Here is a 14,869-nt window from a genome sequence, read left to right on the forward strand (position 1 = left end):
TACATTTGCTAAATGGCAACATGTATATAAATCCTAACAATAAACATATTTTATTTGCTCCCTTTCGATCTGTTAAATATACTATTCAACACATTTTGTTATATCTGTTTGCTAAGTGCAATAAAAAAAGGTTAGTCTTGTCTAACATCTTGTGAGTTAATAACGTCCTGTATTCTCTGTCTGTACAGCATCAGTTACATTGTTCCCAATTCTCTTTGTGGATTTCAGAACACCTCCACCCATGTTATAAGGAAAAGGGGAGGAGAAGGTGTTCTGTTAAAGGATAAGTACGGACAATGAAATGTGATCTGTTTTTTCTTCATATCATTCACTCCCTTTTACACATATTTTTTATTTATTTTATTTTTTCACATTTCTTTATCCTCCAGCCAGTGCTTTGAGCACTGGCCATACTCCATATACCAAGGCTCACTCTTAGTGACACCAATATACCAAAAACTATTTTAGATTTTTTGTGTAGCATTAGACTTATTGCACTTAGTTTGACCTTATACTCATACACATTACAGTATAGTAGTGAGCCTTATACTCAGGTATATTTTTTTTACAGTTATTACTCCTTCCTCAGAGCTAGGCTAATCAGGACCACCAGGGGCAAGCACTTTTATAAGAAATGATAAGATTGAGAAAAATTACAAATAAACCCCACCCCCGGAAGAGGTTGGGGGGAAAATAAAAATAACAAATATATATTAACCACTTGCCGACCGCTGCACACACATATACGTTGGCAGAATGGCACAGGCAGGCAAATGGGCGTACCTGTACTTCCCTTTAAATTTGATGCCTGTCGGGCGCGCGCACCTGACGCGTGCCGTGGGTCCCGCAAACTCGATATTCGCCGGCTGCCCACGATTGCGGCGAGGAGAGGCAGAATGGGGAGATGTAAAAAAGGCATATCCCTGTTCTGTATAGCAACATGACAGGGATCTACTACTCCCTGTCATTGGGAGCAGTCATCTCTATCATGTTGTAGTGAGCCCATCCCCACAGTTAGATTCACTCCCTAGGACACACTTAACCCCTTGATTGCCCTCTAGCGTTTAACCCCTTCCCTGCCAGTGTCATTTATACAGTAATCAGTGGCTATTTGTAGCTCTGATCGCTGTATAAATGACAATGTTTCCAAAATAGTGTCAAAAGTGTCCGATGTGTCCACCATAATGTTGCAGTCCCAATAAAAATCTCAGATTGCTGCCATTATTAGTAAAAAAAAAAGATTAACAATAAAAATGCCATAAATCTATCCCCGATTTTGTAGACGCTATAACTTTTGCACAAACCAATCAATATACACTTATTGCGATTTTTTTTTTACCAAAAATATGTAGAAGAATACATATCGGCCTAAACTATGGAAGAAATTTGTTTTTTTTAATATATTTTTTGGGGATATTTATTAAAGCAAAAAGTAAAAAATATTGCTTTTTTCAAAATTGTCGCTCTTTTTTTGTTTATAGCGCAAAAAAAAAAACTGCAGAGGTGATCAAATACCACCAAAAGAAAGCTCTATTTGTGGGAAAAAAAGGACGTTAATTTTGTTTGGGTGCAACGTTGCACGACTGCGCAATTGTCAGCTAAAGCGACGCAGTGCTGAATCACATAAAATGTTTTGGTCAGGAAGGGGGTAAAGTCTTCCGGGGCTGAAGCGGTTAAGTATTAGATATTCGATATCCAAATATTCCATTATATGTACACACATATATATATATATATATATATATATATATATATATATATATATATGCCATTAAATAATGATATACTATATATAAATATAAATAGATAGATAGATAGATAGATAGATAGATAGATAGATAGATAGATAGATAGATAGATAGATAGATAGATAGATAGATAGATAGATAGATCTATATATATCATATATGTGTGTACATATAATGGAATATTTAGATATCTAATATTTAATATATATGTTTTTTTTTTCTCTTCCTCCTCGTCTCTTCCGGGAGTGGGGTTTATTTGTAATTTTTCTCAATCTTATCATTTCCTATAAAAACGCTTGCCCATGGTGGTCCTGATAAGCCTAGCTCTGAGGAAGGGGGTGCACCCCCGAAACGCATCAGCTTTACCCCATGTTATGGTCCTGTACGTGTCCATACACTGTGTGTTTTTAAAGCTTATTGAGAGTTGCACTTTGTGAGTACCCACTTTTATGAATTTTTTAACCATTAAATTATCATTGGTAATGCACTAGGTGTGCGCGCCTTCCATTTTTGTTTTTCTTGTAGAAACGAAATTAGAACCTAATTGGCTACCATGCACAGCTGCACCAGATTTTGCACTCTCCAGTTTTAGTAAATCAACCCCAAAGTATGATAATTGTCTCTCCTGATCAGAGAAGGGAGGAATGTTGGCACATACATGAGACATCATTTGCATTTGAGGTGCAAGTCAACACAGAATTCTGACCTTACATACCTTGTGATCTTTTTTAGCTTGAGCCACATCACTTGCTTTCCCTTTCAGTTTTTCCAAAATGATGTTCAACTCTTGCTCAATTTCTGTAGCTTGCTGACTCATCTCCTGATGCAGCACTTGATTCTGCTGTGCTTCTTTCTGCTTCATTTGAATCTAGAGGATGGACATTGCAAAAAAAGTATAGTGTATCGTTGAGCATTAATAATACTAAAGTGTTCATCTTAAAGTGACATTTATATGTCTTTTACAGATCATAAACGTATGCTTCCATATTGTTAGTGTGCTAAATGTAAAGATTTGAACATTAACCATAAGAGAGGGCTCAGAGTGGTCCACTACATTTACACTTCCCCTCTCTGCTAACTCCAATCATAACTTTTTATTTCATTTTGGACACAGCAAAGGCAGCTTAGAACATCTGACAGGTTTTTAGTGCCGTTTATGTCCTTTATTGGGGAGATTTCCTCTTCCTTCCTGACAATGCAGGAAATGCTCCAGAGACACAGACCAAAAACACATTTTAAATAAATGTGCCCCTATGTCTTGTATTGGAGCTATGTTAAAAAATACTTACCAGTGTACTATAGAATCAATAGAGTGCAGTAGTAGATTGTGTAGGGACCCTTGCTTATGATGTTGTCTCCCTAATTCCATTTAATTTGATTGCTGCTAGCCTAAACTATTGTCTACGTTTTCCTTTTCCTAAGCTCAGTAGGTTAAGTGCTTTTGCCTGTTAGGCAGGCCATAAATTATATGATTTTCTTTCCTGCAACAACGGGTTGCAAAAAAGAAAATTGCCTAATTCCCACCATCAAAACAGTCAGTGAGAGAATCCCTCCTGTGGAGCTATTGAGTTCTGCCAGCTGGAGGAGGGGGGGGGGGGGGGAGAGAGCCATCCCTGCCTGGAGAACATAGTGGGTATTGCTAGAAGATATAGCCACTGGCAATAATTGCCTGCTACAAATCCGACCTGCTGGTTGTACTCAAGTAGGTCAATGGATCCCCGAGATTGGACCCATCTATGCCAGCTCTACTGTAAAGGGGGCTCCAGTAATTAGAGTGTTAAATACAAACACTCATATTATGAATATGTATCTAACCCAACCAATCTCTGAGGTCCTTATTCAGATATAGGTAGAGGTATAGTTTTGGTATAATTTAGGTCACCTTTCCACGGTGCCCTTTCTACCACCCAGGTTTCTGTCTAGAGAGGATGTATGTTTAAGGCGTCTCTCCACTTGAGCCTTATCTCATCATGGGGCATATTCCAGGGGTCCAGGGAACTACCTGTTGGAGTGGATATCTGGATTTAGTTGGATTTATAGAGAATCTTTTTGGTAAACAGTATCACAGAGTAGCTGGGTAGAAGTTACTGTATGGACTTTTATCGCCCACCAATTGCTCTAAAGAGTCAGGAGCCAGATTTATTATAGATGAATCCACTGAAACTTAGGACAGACTGTGACAGCTCTTACAGGGTCAAAGGTCTGTCTAACTGCTCTCACAGGGCCAGCAATTACCAGGTGGCTGTCCCTAAAGGGCCTACTTCTTGTGCTACTACCAAAAACATATGATTTTGGGGACCCTTAAACCCTCTCTCCTAGAATTGAACTGAACAAAAAAAAAGGTAATAAAAACTAAAGTAACTGGCACCCAATTAATTTTTCTTCCTACCAAGGGCCAGACCCTGAGATGGGAATGTTAGCCTGCCATACTACTTAGGCACACCAAATTATATGAACCTCCATTAGTGAGAATGAAAAAATTGTATTGCGTTTAAAACACATAGCATATGACGTACCTCCTCATTTACATTTGCCAGTGCTAATGCCACTTCAGCAAGCAATAAAGAGAGTTCAGATGGTAGAATTGCATACATCTCCAAATATTTGTTCTGTTGCTCTTCAGACAATTTCTCGACTTTGTGACGATGTGAATTTAATTCTTTCTGCAAACTCTGAGAAAAATGAAAATTTGAATATTTTATAATGCAATAATGTTATTCTTTAAATATATAAAAGTGTTTATCACAATCTGAAAGTAGAACCTTTTGGGTCATACAGGGATGCAGACTTGCTATGCACATAGTTTGTTTCAATATCTTACAAATTCAAAGAATTGTCAATATTTATAAAAGGAAATGAAAACCGCATAGATATCACATTAAGGTTCTATTCATATATGGGTGATTTGGAATCCTGGACAGTCGCTGTGATTTTACTCATGATTCCAAATCGTGTCAGAAAATGGACAGGCAAATGCAACACAATTTAGCTTCAACTGTGACGTGACAAAACGAGCAAGAATCCTGGTAAAGCGTGAGTGTGAAATCGATCCTGGCTCAGGGCCAAAACTTGATCTCTGAAACTCTTTGGAGTGACAAACGCACATAGGGCAGCCCATCCAAGTGAATGGGCTACCCTATGCATGATACACACATTTCTGTATGTGAATCGCACTTTTTAAAACGCTAGTGGGAACCCACGTTCCCACTAAGCAATATGTGAATGGGGCCTAAATGTTTAATCAAACGTAATTAAATGTGATTGTCTATATTCATATGTACAAGCTAAAAATATTTAGATTGACATAATATTTATATATAACAAACTACTTGCTAATGGCTTGCATTCAGGAAATAGAAAAGTAGACAGACTAAACATTAAGAGAGCCAAGCACCAAAGCACCAAAACCATCAAATTTATAACAAAAACTGTCAGCTAACAGCTTAGTTTGGATTTAAAAAAAAGCCAAAACCATGTGTATATATATATATATATATATATATATATATATATATATATATACTAAACATACACTACTAAAGCACATATAATATTCCCTGGAAGAACCTTTAGTCTAGATTACAGTTTGGAAGATCACCAACTATAACTCACTGAAGTGCCCTTCCCCCACCTTCCTCATAGGTAACTGAAGTTTCTGGAGAACCTTTTTTAACGCTATCCTTAGATTCATCATACTCTACAAAATGTTCACCTATCTGGGAAAACAAATCAGAAAGCCACCAGTTTTCATGTTCACATGGTATAGACTTAATTGACATGTACTTAATGGGATGAGTTCATTTCTCCCCTCCTTTACACATATATAGTCTCCCTCGTGTTTGGGTGTAACATTGGACCATATCGTTTTATTTATGCTTTTTTACAGGCATTGGTGCACTTGCCCCTGATGTGGTAGGAAACCACAAAACGTGCGTCGGGCCAATTTTGATGCACCATTTTCTTTTTAGGTTTTATTTCATTCACTCCCAAGTTACCCCACCATTTTGCTTTTCAAGCAATTGTTTATGATGAACAAATGTCTTATACCTCAATATGTAATCTCTAAGTTGCTATGATTGTTTTTTATGAATATCCGGTTAATAATATGTGATTTATATGCTTGTTTACCATGCATGTACTTATTTTGCTATGTCATGAATAAAACATGTCTTCTTACATTGACTCATCTTTTAGCCATGCTAGACCTACCTCATTTAAAGTCCCAAACCCTCTTTTTCTTGCATATTACTGCACTTAGAAGCACCTTCTTCTCTGCTTTGTTTTTCCTATAGAGTCTGCTTCCCTCTTCTGAAGTGCTGCTGTGGTGCATTAATCACCTTTCAAGAGCCAGTCATGTACTGTTTGTTAAATTCTCCTTGTTATCCAGAGCGCCCTATTCTCCACACCCTCTTCCACACCCTCGTGTTTGGGTGTAACATTGGACCATATCTTTTTATTTATGCTTTTTTACAGGCATTGGTGCACTTGCCCCTGATGTGGTATGAAACCACAAAACGTGCGTCGGGCCAATTTTGATGCACCATTTTCTTTTTAGGTTTTATTTCATTCACTCCCAAGTTACCCCACCATGTTGCTTTTCAAGCAATTGTTTATGATGAACAACTGTCTTATACCTCAATATCTCATCTCTAAGTTGCTATGATTGTTTTTTATGAATAGCCGGTTAATATGTGATTTATATGCTTGTTTACCATGCATGTACTTATTTTGCTATGTCATGTTTTTTTTAATGTAATGAATAAAACATGTCTTCTTACATTGACTCATCTTTTAGCCATGCTAGACCTACCTCATTTAAAGTCCCAAACCCTCTTTTTCTTGCATATTACTGCACTTAGAAGCACCTTCTTCTCTGCTTTGTTTTTCCTATAGAGTCTGCCTCCCTCTTCTGAAGTGCTGCTGTGGTGCATTAATCACCTTTCAAGAGCCAGTCATGTACTGTTTGCTAAATTCTCCTTGTTATCCAGAGCGCCCTATTCTCCACACTCCTTCTTCCCATGGTGCATCCTGGTGCCATCCCTTCCCCAGGTAAACGACACATGCACATCTGTCCATCCACATTATGTAAAAGAATATATGATTTCATTTCATCTGACCAGACCACCTAATTCCATTGATCAGGCTCACATGCCTAGTGTTTTAGCTGCGGACACAGATCAGCATGTATATTAAGAGGGTGGTGGCTGCGCTGTGATAGAAAAGGAAAGGGAAGGGGGTGGGGGTAGGTAAGGGGAGGGGGGCTATACTAGATGGATCAAATGACCTCCGTTATAAATAAATGATGTGGAAACGAGATCACAAATGCAAATGTATGAACAAATAAAATAAAAAATAAGCACAAGCAAATATCAAGGGATAATATATCCCAAATTCCTGTGATCAAATCTAAATGAAAATACAAATAAATGTATATCAGCAACGTATGTGCAAGGGTATGTGAATCTGCTAGAGAAGGAGCATAAATCCGAAATCTATTGTGATAACATGAAAAGGTGCTCCAATGACATTACTAGGACCATGTGTATAAAAATAGAATATAATATACAACTAATAGTTAGGTCCACACGTGAATAATAGACAATGTGAATACAAAGTGGATATAGGTGTCCATAAAAATAGTCCCAGTGATTGGTGTTGGTGTCCCGCCAACACTTGGCGAAAAAATACCATAAAAATAAAAGATGATAATAATAAAGATGACAACAGTCCCACCACCAGATGTAACAATCCTGGATATAGATAAGGTGTTGATGAATCAGGGGGAAGGAAAAAACCAATGTGCTGACAGGTGGGGGCACCTTCGTGTTCCCAGGCCCCTTACCTTACAGCTGTAAGGTATACAGCATATGCCGAGGAGGCCCCTCAGGCGGGGGAGTCCAGCAATCCAGCAGATGACGTTGGTTGGTGATGCCGTGTATCATATATAAAAAACAAAAAACGAGTGGTATATGGTATGATACCGTTTGATGTAAAGACACAGGTGGGAGAGAGGGAGAGGGGGGGTTGCACTCACTTTTGGACAATGAGCGCACGCCTCAACCCACGAACGCCGAGCTCGTATAATCCCAGGCTCTGAATCTTCTGAGGGACTCTCCCCGCTTCCAAATCCACCACCCGTTGTGCAGAGTTGTTTAGTGCGGTATATAGGAAACAAAAACCGCACATAGCATAATCCCGTATGTCATATACTTTATTAAAACATTCCTAAAATTCGTACACTTACATTTAAAAACAGCTGGGGGGTAAAACATCCATGATCGCCGAGCTCGTCACATCCAGCTAGTGTGTGGCAGCGTCCTGTGCTCCTGACGCGTATCGTCACGTCACGTGACTTCTTCAGAGGACTTCTGCCACACACTAGCTGGATGTGACGAGCTCGGCGCTCGTGGATGTTTTACCCCCCAGCTGTTTTTAAATGTAAGTGTACGAATTTTAGGAATGTTTTAATAAAGTATATGACATACGGGATTATGCTATGTGCGGTTTTTGTTTCCTATATACCGCACTAAACAACTCTGCACAACGGGTGGTGGATTTGGAAGCGGGGAGAGTCCCTCAGAAGATTCAGAGCCTGGGATTATACGAGCTCGGCGTTCGTGGGTTGAGGCGTGCGCTCATTGTCCAAAAGTGAGTGCAACCCCCCCTCTCCCTCTCTCCCACCTGTGTCTTTACATCAAACGGTATCATACCATATACCACTCGTTTTTTGTTTTTTATATATGATACACGGCATCACCAACCAACGTCATCTGCTGGATTGCTGGACTCCCCCGCCTGTGGGGCCTCCTCGGCATATGCTGTATACCTTACAGCTGTAAGGTAAGGGGCCTGGGAACACGAAGGTGCCCCCACCTGTCAGCACATTGTTTTTTTCCTTCCCCCTGATTCATCAACACCTTATCTATATCCAGGATTGTTACATCTGGTGGTGGGACTGTTGTCATCTTTATTATTATCATTTTTTATTTTTATGGTATTTTTTCGCCAAGTGTTGGCGGGACACCAACACCAATCACTGGGACTATTTTTATGGACACCTATATCCACTTTGTATTCACATTGTCTATTATTCACGTGTGGACCTAACTATTAGTTGTATATTATATTCTATTTTTATACACATGGTTCTAGTAATGTCATTGGAGCACCTTTTCATGTTATCACGATAGATTTCGGATTTATGCTCCTTCTCTAGCAGATTCACATACCCTTGCACATACGTTGCTGATATACATTTATTTGTATTTTCATTTAGATTTGATCACAGGAATTTGGGATATATTATTCCTTGATATTTGCTTGTGCTTATTTTTTATTTTATTTGTTCATACATTTGCATTTGTGATCTCGTTTCCACATCATTTATTTATAACGGAGGTCATTTGATCCATCTAGTATAGCCCCCCCCCCCCCCTCCCCTTACCTACCCCCACCCCCTTCCCTTTCCTTTTCTATCACAGCGCAGCCACCACCCTCTTAATATATTTATTGTTTTATCTGTTTTGGAGCAGTTTTGTGTGTTGCAGCAGTGTCCCCTTAGTATAGGATTCCTTTGACAGCGCAGGAGTCTTCTGCACAGCACAGATCAGCATGGGCACCCTGACCAGTCTGCATCTACACAGCCTCATATGCAACAAACTGCGATACACTGTGTGTTCTGACACCATTCTATAGGAACCAGCATTAACTTTTTCAGCAATTAACGTTACAGTAGCTCTTCTATTAGATCATACTACACAGGCTAACTTTCACTCCCGTGTGCATCAATGAGCCTTGGACGCCCATGATACTGTTAACTGTTTTCCGTATTTGGACCATTATTGGTAGGACCACTGCAAACTGGGAACTTCCCACAAGAGCTGCAGCTTTGGAGTTGCTCTGACTCATTCCTCTAACCATTACCAATAGGCCCTTGTTAAAGTCATTCAAATCCTTACGCTTGACCATTTTTTCAGCTTTCAACACATCAACTTTAAGGACAACATGTTCACTTGCTGCTAAATATATCCCACCCACTTCCAGGTGCCAGTGTAATGAGATAATCGTTGGTATTCACTTTACCTGCCAGTGGTAATAGCATTACGGCTGATCACATAAATCAGCCTTACCTTTAGTCTTGCACAGTTGTACTGAGAAATTCTTAGTCCAATTTCACTGTACAATGTAAACTTCCCACAATGTGCAATAAAAGCTACAGGAAGTCAGATAAAGCCTGCCTTATTTCCTGGCAGGAGGACATCTAGAACCACCTAGCCCTTTTCTTTCCAGTTTTAATGTCTCTGGTCCATCCCTTTCATTCATTTGAGTTCAGTTATTTCAATCCTAGAAGCTCAGCATCACAAGTGGGTGTTACTTAGAACGGTCTGATTGCAAATACAGCCTTTCTAGGACCCACTCATTCAGACTCACATTCACCCATCAAGGCATTGATATTTATATAACATCTCCCAAATGCCATCCCATTGCTTGCACCAGGAATGGGGTATTGACAGGCAAACTGAGGCAAGGTGATGTTTTCAGGAAAAACTGTACTGCACCCTGCAGCCCCTCTCACCAGCCCTGAAACTCACATAAAGAACCACAAAGACCCAGTTATAGCATTACTTGGCTTTAAATGAAATGTGTACTGAAAAGGAACTATTTTACATCATTAGCGTGTTCATGTGGATAAAGAAACCAGAGAAGGCAAAATATAAGAGATTTAAACTTCAGCATTCATTTTCCCACAATAAGATACCTGCCAGTCTTCTATCTGCATGTCCATTTCTGATGCAGGGTTCAGTAGATTGGCCTTAGTGTCCTTGATCCAGGCTTTAACTGCATTCAGCTCTTTCTCCACATCCTCCCGCTCCTTCAGTTCTTGCTCTACAAGCTTCTTGCTCTTCTTTACTTTCTGTTGCATACTTAAAGAAACCATCATCAATGAAAAGCATGAAATATGATTTATGTACAATTTCCTTTTTCACAATTGTGTATACGCTGTTAAAATAGCTATTTGAAACCCAAATAGGAAACCAGTGATTAAGCTGGGGGTTATTTTTGACCTGAGGATGTACCAGATTTGTGGAAAGTCCACATAGGCTGAAGTCTAGTGTGACTGCACTTCAGGTGGTGCTCTCTCTTGATTTATTAGCAATTTATTCCCTTGTTAGCGTACAAGTATAAATTATAAGATCTTTAGCTATTTAAATGATATAAAATGAGTCTCTAAAATTTCAGGTTATAGAAAAGTCACAATAAGGGCTCATTCAAATGAAATAAGACATTCAAATGAAATAAGCCTACATGCAGTAGGTTTTGTTTCCTTTAAGTTGTATTAACTTGCAGTTCCTCAAGGATTTACTTTGAGCTGCATCTGATCTGCTTCCACTTGCTTTTTGCATTCACATTAACCTGTGTGGCCACAAAACATTCAAACAAAAGCCCGTGTATATGAGCCTTACAAAAGCGGACCCAAAAACTGAACACAAATTAACTTCAGTCCTGCGTGTATGCATGGCACAAATACTTTATATGTATGCTTAAAGCGGACTTCCACCCAAAAGTGGAACTTCTACTTATATGCTTCCTCCCTCCCACCGGTGTCACATTTGGCACTTTTCAGGGGGGAGGGGGGAATGGGGACCCGTTTATGACACGTCCCCTTCCCCACTTCCGGCTGTGGTCCGATCTCCCAGAAGTTCGCCCCCCCTCCTTCCCCTGCCTCCGGGCCAACTGGAAAGCGCAGCATGCTTCACGCTTCGCGCATGGGCAGTGGGGGACCAGGAATGAAGCTAAAAGGCTTCACTGCCTGGTTCCCTTACCAGGAATGTCGGTGGCAACACACGGGAGTCGATTCGAAGATTGGCTGGGGTGCCCACATTGCTCCCTGGACAGGTAAGTGCCCTAATATTAAAATTCAGCAGCTACAGTATTTGTAGCTGCTGACTTTTACTCTTTTTTTTGGCTAGACATCCTCTTTAAAGTGGACCTTGCATTAAAAAGCTAGATATGCTTTTATTATCAAGGCTCCATCCCCTTTTAAAAAAAATCACCCCTGTTAGTAGTTCCAAAATGTACTTGTACAGAAAAACACTGGATTTATATTTACTTTCCCCCTGTCTTCCACCAGGGTCACCTAAGCAAGAAAGACATTACAATTCTTCTGGCTACCTCCTGGGAAACACTGAACAGCCCAAATCGTGCAAGAAGAATCTAACCAGAATCTGCCCACAGGAGCCTTACCAGAAGGACACTGATATCATGCAGTGATGCAGAAGTGGAGAGTAATGTAAGTACAAATCTATTTTTTTTTTTTTTGACTGGTACATTTTGAAACAATAGGTAATTTTTAAAGCGGAAGGGGGTCTGGGTATTATATTAAGACCTTCCATTGTGCTGCAAGGTCAGCTTTAGGATTTTTGTAGTTGATTTTAAAAAACTTCTGTAAAAAGGGGTTATTGCATATAACAAACTATTTTTATAAATGATCCTGCCATGTTCGCTTCGATGCTAAAAATGCGGCATGCATGTTCTCCAGCATCAGCTTCCATATAGTATAACTTCCAGATAGTTTCAACTGCAGAACATGTTGAAGTAATGTGCGTTGGCACAGCTGCTTATAGTCTCCACCAGAGGTGCACATGACATTGTGACACGCGGGATGACAGCTGGGGAACAGGAATAGTGTCGTCACCCTATCACAGGACATGTCTGAAAAGCTGCTTTATGCCAGGATTGCTATGTATCACTGGAAGTATTTTAACGAAAGCTGCATATTTAAAAAGACTGATTTTTTTTTTAAATTACATGTTAAGGATTTTATGAGATTTAACTGAGTTAATATCTACTTTAACCTCAAATGAATATGTGCTATAACCACAATTCCCAGTACATATTTCTTACTTTGAACATCTGTCAAGCATGGCTTTAATTTCTTGAATAACTGGCAGGTCTTCAAAGGCAGCAGGTTCAGATACAACATCTCGCAAGATGCTATTTAGCGCATGTTGTCTAAGCCGGTTGACTGCTGAGAACTCTTGCTCCAACTCGCGAGAGAAGGTTTCATGGTTCTCCAGTAGCTCGATCAGTTCAGCTTTCGAGGCCTTTTCTGTGCAGCTCTCTGGTAGGCGTTCCTGAAGCTGATCAATTGCCAAGGTGGATTCCAGTATCTGAAAATACAAACCAGACTGCCTAAACATCCTGCTTACACCTCTTCCTGAAGACACCCAAATCAAAAATCTGTCCACCATCAGAAGTATAAGTAATGGATTGTGTACCTGCCAAAAACAGTTTCATGTTATTATGTTAAAGTAATTTTTAATTATAAAGTTACAGTTACACAGCTTCCATACCAACAGCTGGTACCTTATCACTGAGCTTCTTCCACTCCTGTACAGCCTCGTCCAGTATCTTCTCCTGCTCACGGGCTGTACAGCGGAGCCTGGTCCATCTCTGCCACACTGTTGTCATTGACTTGCTGATAGTTGCTTTGCTTGCATTATCCCCTAGTTTTTCCATTGCTGATGCCTTCTCCTCGAGAGATGTGATTTTCTCATGGAAGGAATTCACCAGTGTTACCAAAGTCTAGAAAGTTAATGGTTAAAAGTTAATTAATGGTGGACCCACTTAGAAAAGAAAAATGTTAAAACATAATTTTCTCACTTTCTTTTTAGGTTGTAACATATCTTTGAGATTGTGCTCATTATAATCACCAAAGGTTCACATAGATCCCTTTTTTCCAGACATCTTCATGAATTTGGGTAGGGCAAACATGCTACATGGTGCTAGGGAGGACTGATGATCTCCTAGACTGTATTTTTTTGTGCAGCTTTTATTCTTCCCTCTAAGATATAGTTAACGATGGGATGTGTGAACATTCCTAATCTTTTTTGGATAGATATTAGCGTGTATGTTAATTGAATGATCATATCAAAAAGTGTTCAGCAGTCAGGTGATATCTACACTATTTGGTTTTGCTTTCTCATCTCCTTTCATTACTTTTCTTAGGGACCCAAAAGGATATTAATGATCAAGGCAAAAGAGAGTAGGAGTATGCTTTTTCCCATCATCTAGACCAGCCTTTCTCAACCTTTTCAACCCAGAAGAACCCTTGAAATAATGTTCCAGTCTCAGGGAATTCTAGCAAATAATGACAATATCTACAACCAGGACTGCTGTTAGAAATCATGGGGGCCGTACAGCCAACTTTCCCTGAGGTGAACAGTTTACAGCACCTAAGCGATGTCCAATAGTGTCTAGGTCAGTGAGCCAAATCACATTGGATTTCCTTGATGAAGTGGGACCATCTGTTCTGGGGAACTAGACTAAGCACCAGGTATTGGGACACAATTGCAAGTGGAGTCCCTCCCCAGAAACCATTTAACCTAAGAGAAAGAGGGGTCATGTCAGGAACTTCTTGGTCCATAAGGACTTTTTTGATGTCTCACCCTCGAGTCGAAGCCCACAGGAATAGAGAGAGAAGTTGAATGGGAACAAGAATCAAAGAGAGGGGGAGATTAGGTTTGGAGGGTATTCCCTCTAATACTCTACAAGCCCCTAAAGAGAGATTAGAGGGAATGTCCCTGACAGTTAAGGAAGGGTCCCATAACCCACAGGATGCAGACTTCTTTAGGGAGGGTTTGAGCTGAACTGCCTTGTTCATTGGAGACCAATTACCAACACTAGACACCCATGATGCTCTATTCGGTCAAAGCTTGCAGTTATTAGAGTCTTTAGAATAAGTTCAGAAAGCTGACTCGCTTCAGGGAAGGAAGTCTGAGTATTTAACAATGGGGATACCAGGAAAAGTCACTAGAGTGGACATACGGAAAACCATCATACAGCACTCCACCTAGCGGATGATGTCAACACATGGTCCGGCAGCCCTAAGCCTTACCACTGTAAAGGAGGCAATAGTGGGAATTTTGAAAAAGGCATTCAGCTGTGCTAATAGTGAGGTTGCTCCCAGGTTCTTTGGCACAACCAGCCTCACTCACCGAGTCACTAGGTTTTCTGAGGGGCACACTTTTGGCTGTGCTATGGCTTTGAACCTGGAAAACACTTAGCTGCTAATTATGCTGAAAATATCAGAACAACTTCTGCATTAGGCTAAAATCCTT

The 14,869-nt window shown here is 40.0% G+C and overlaps 1 protein-coding gene across 1 annotated transcript in view; it reads right to left on the minus strand.

The window, feature by feature from the left end:
* The window catches only part of SYNE1 (spectrin repeat containing nuclear envelope protein 1), a 513,156-nt gene that overhangs the window by 197,766 nt on the left and 300,521 nt on the right, over window positions 1-14,869 (minus strand). The window contains 5 exon segments of the mRNA XM_073627830.1: window positions 2,464-2,616; window positions 4,265-4,420; window positions 10,507-10,672; window positions 12,654-12,919; window positions 13,116-13,334. Coding sequence (XP_073483931.1) covers window positions 2,464-2,616; window positions 4,265-4,420; window positions 10,507-10,672; window positions 12,654-12,919; window positions 13,116-13,334 — 960 coding nt within the window.

Source organism: Aquarana catesbeiana, linkage group LG04 (genome assembly GCF_042186555.1).
Source record: "Aquarana catesbeiana isolate 2022-GZ linkage group LG04, ASM4218655v1, whole genome shotgun sequence".
NCBI classification, from domain to species: Eukaryota; Metazoa; Chordata; class Amphibia; order Anura; family Ranidae; genus Aquarana; species Aquarana catesbeiana.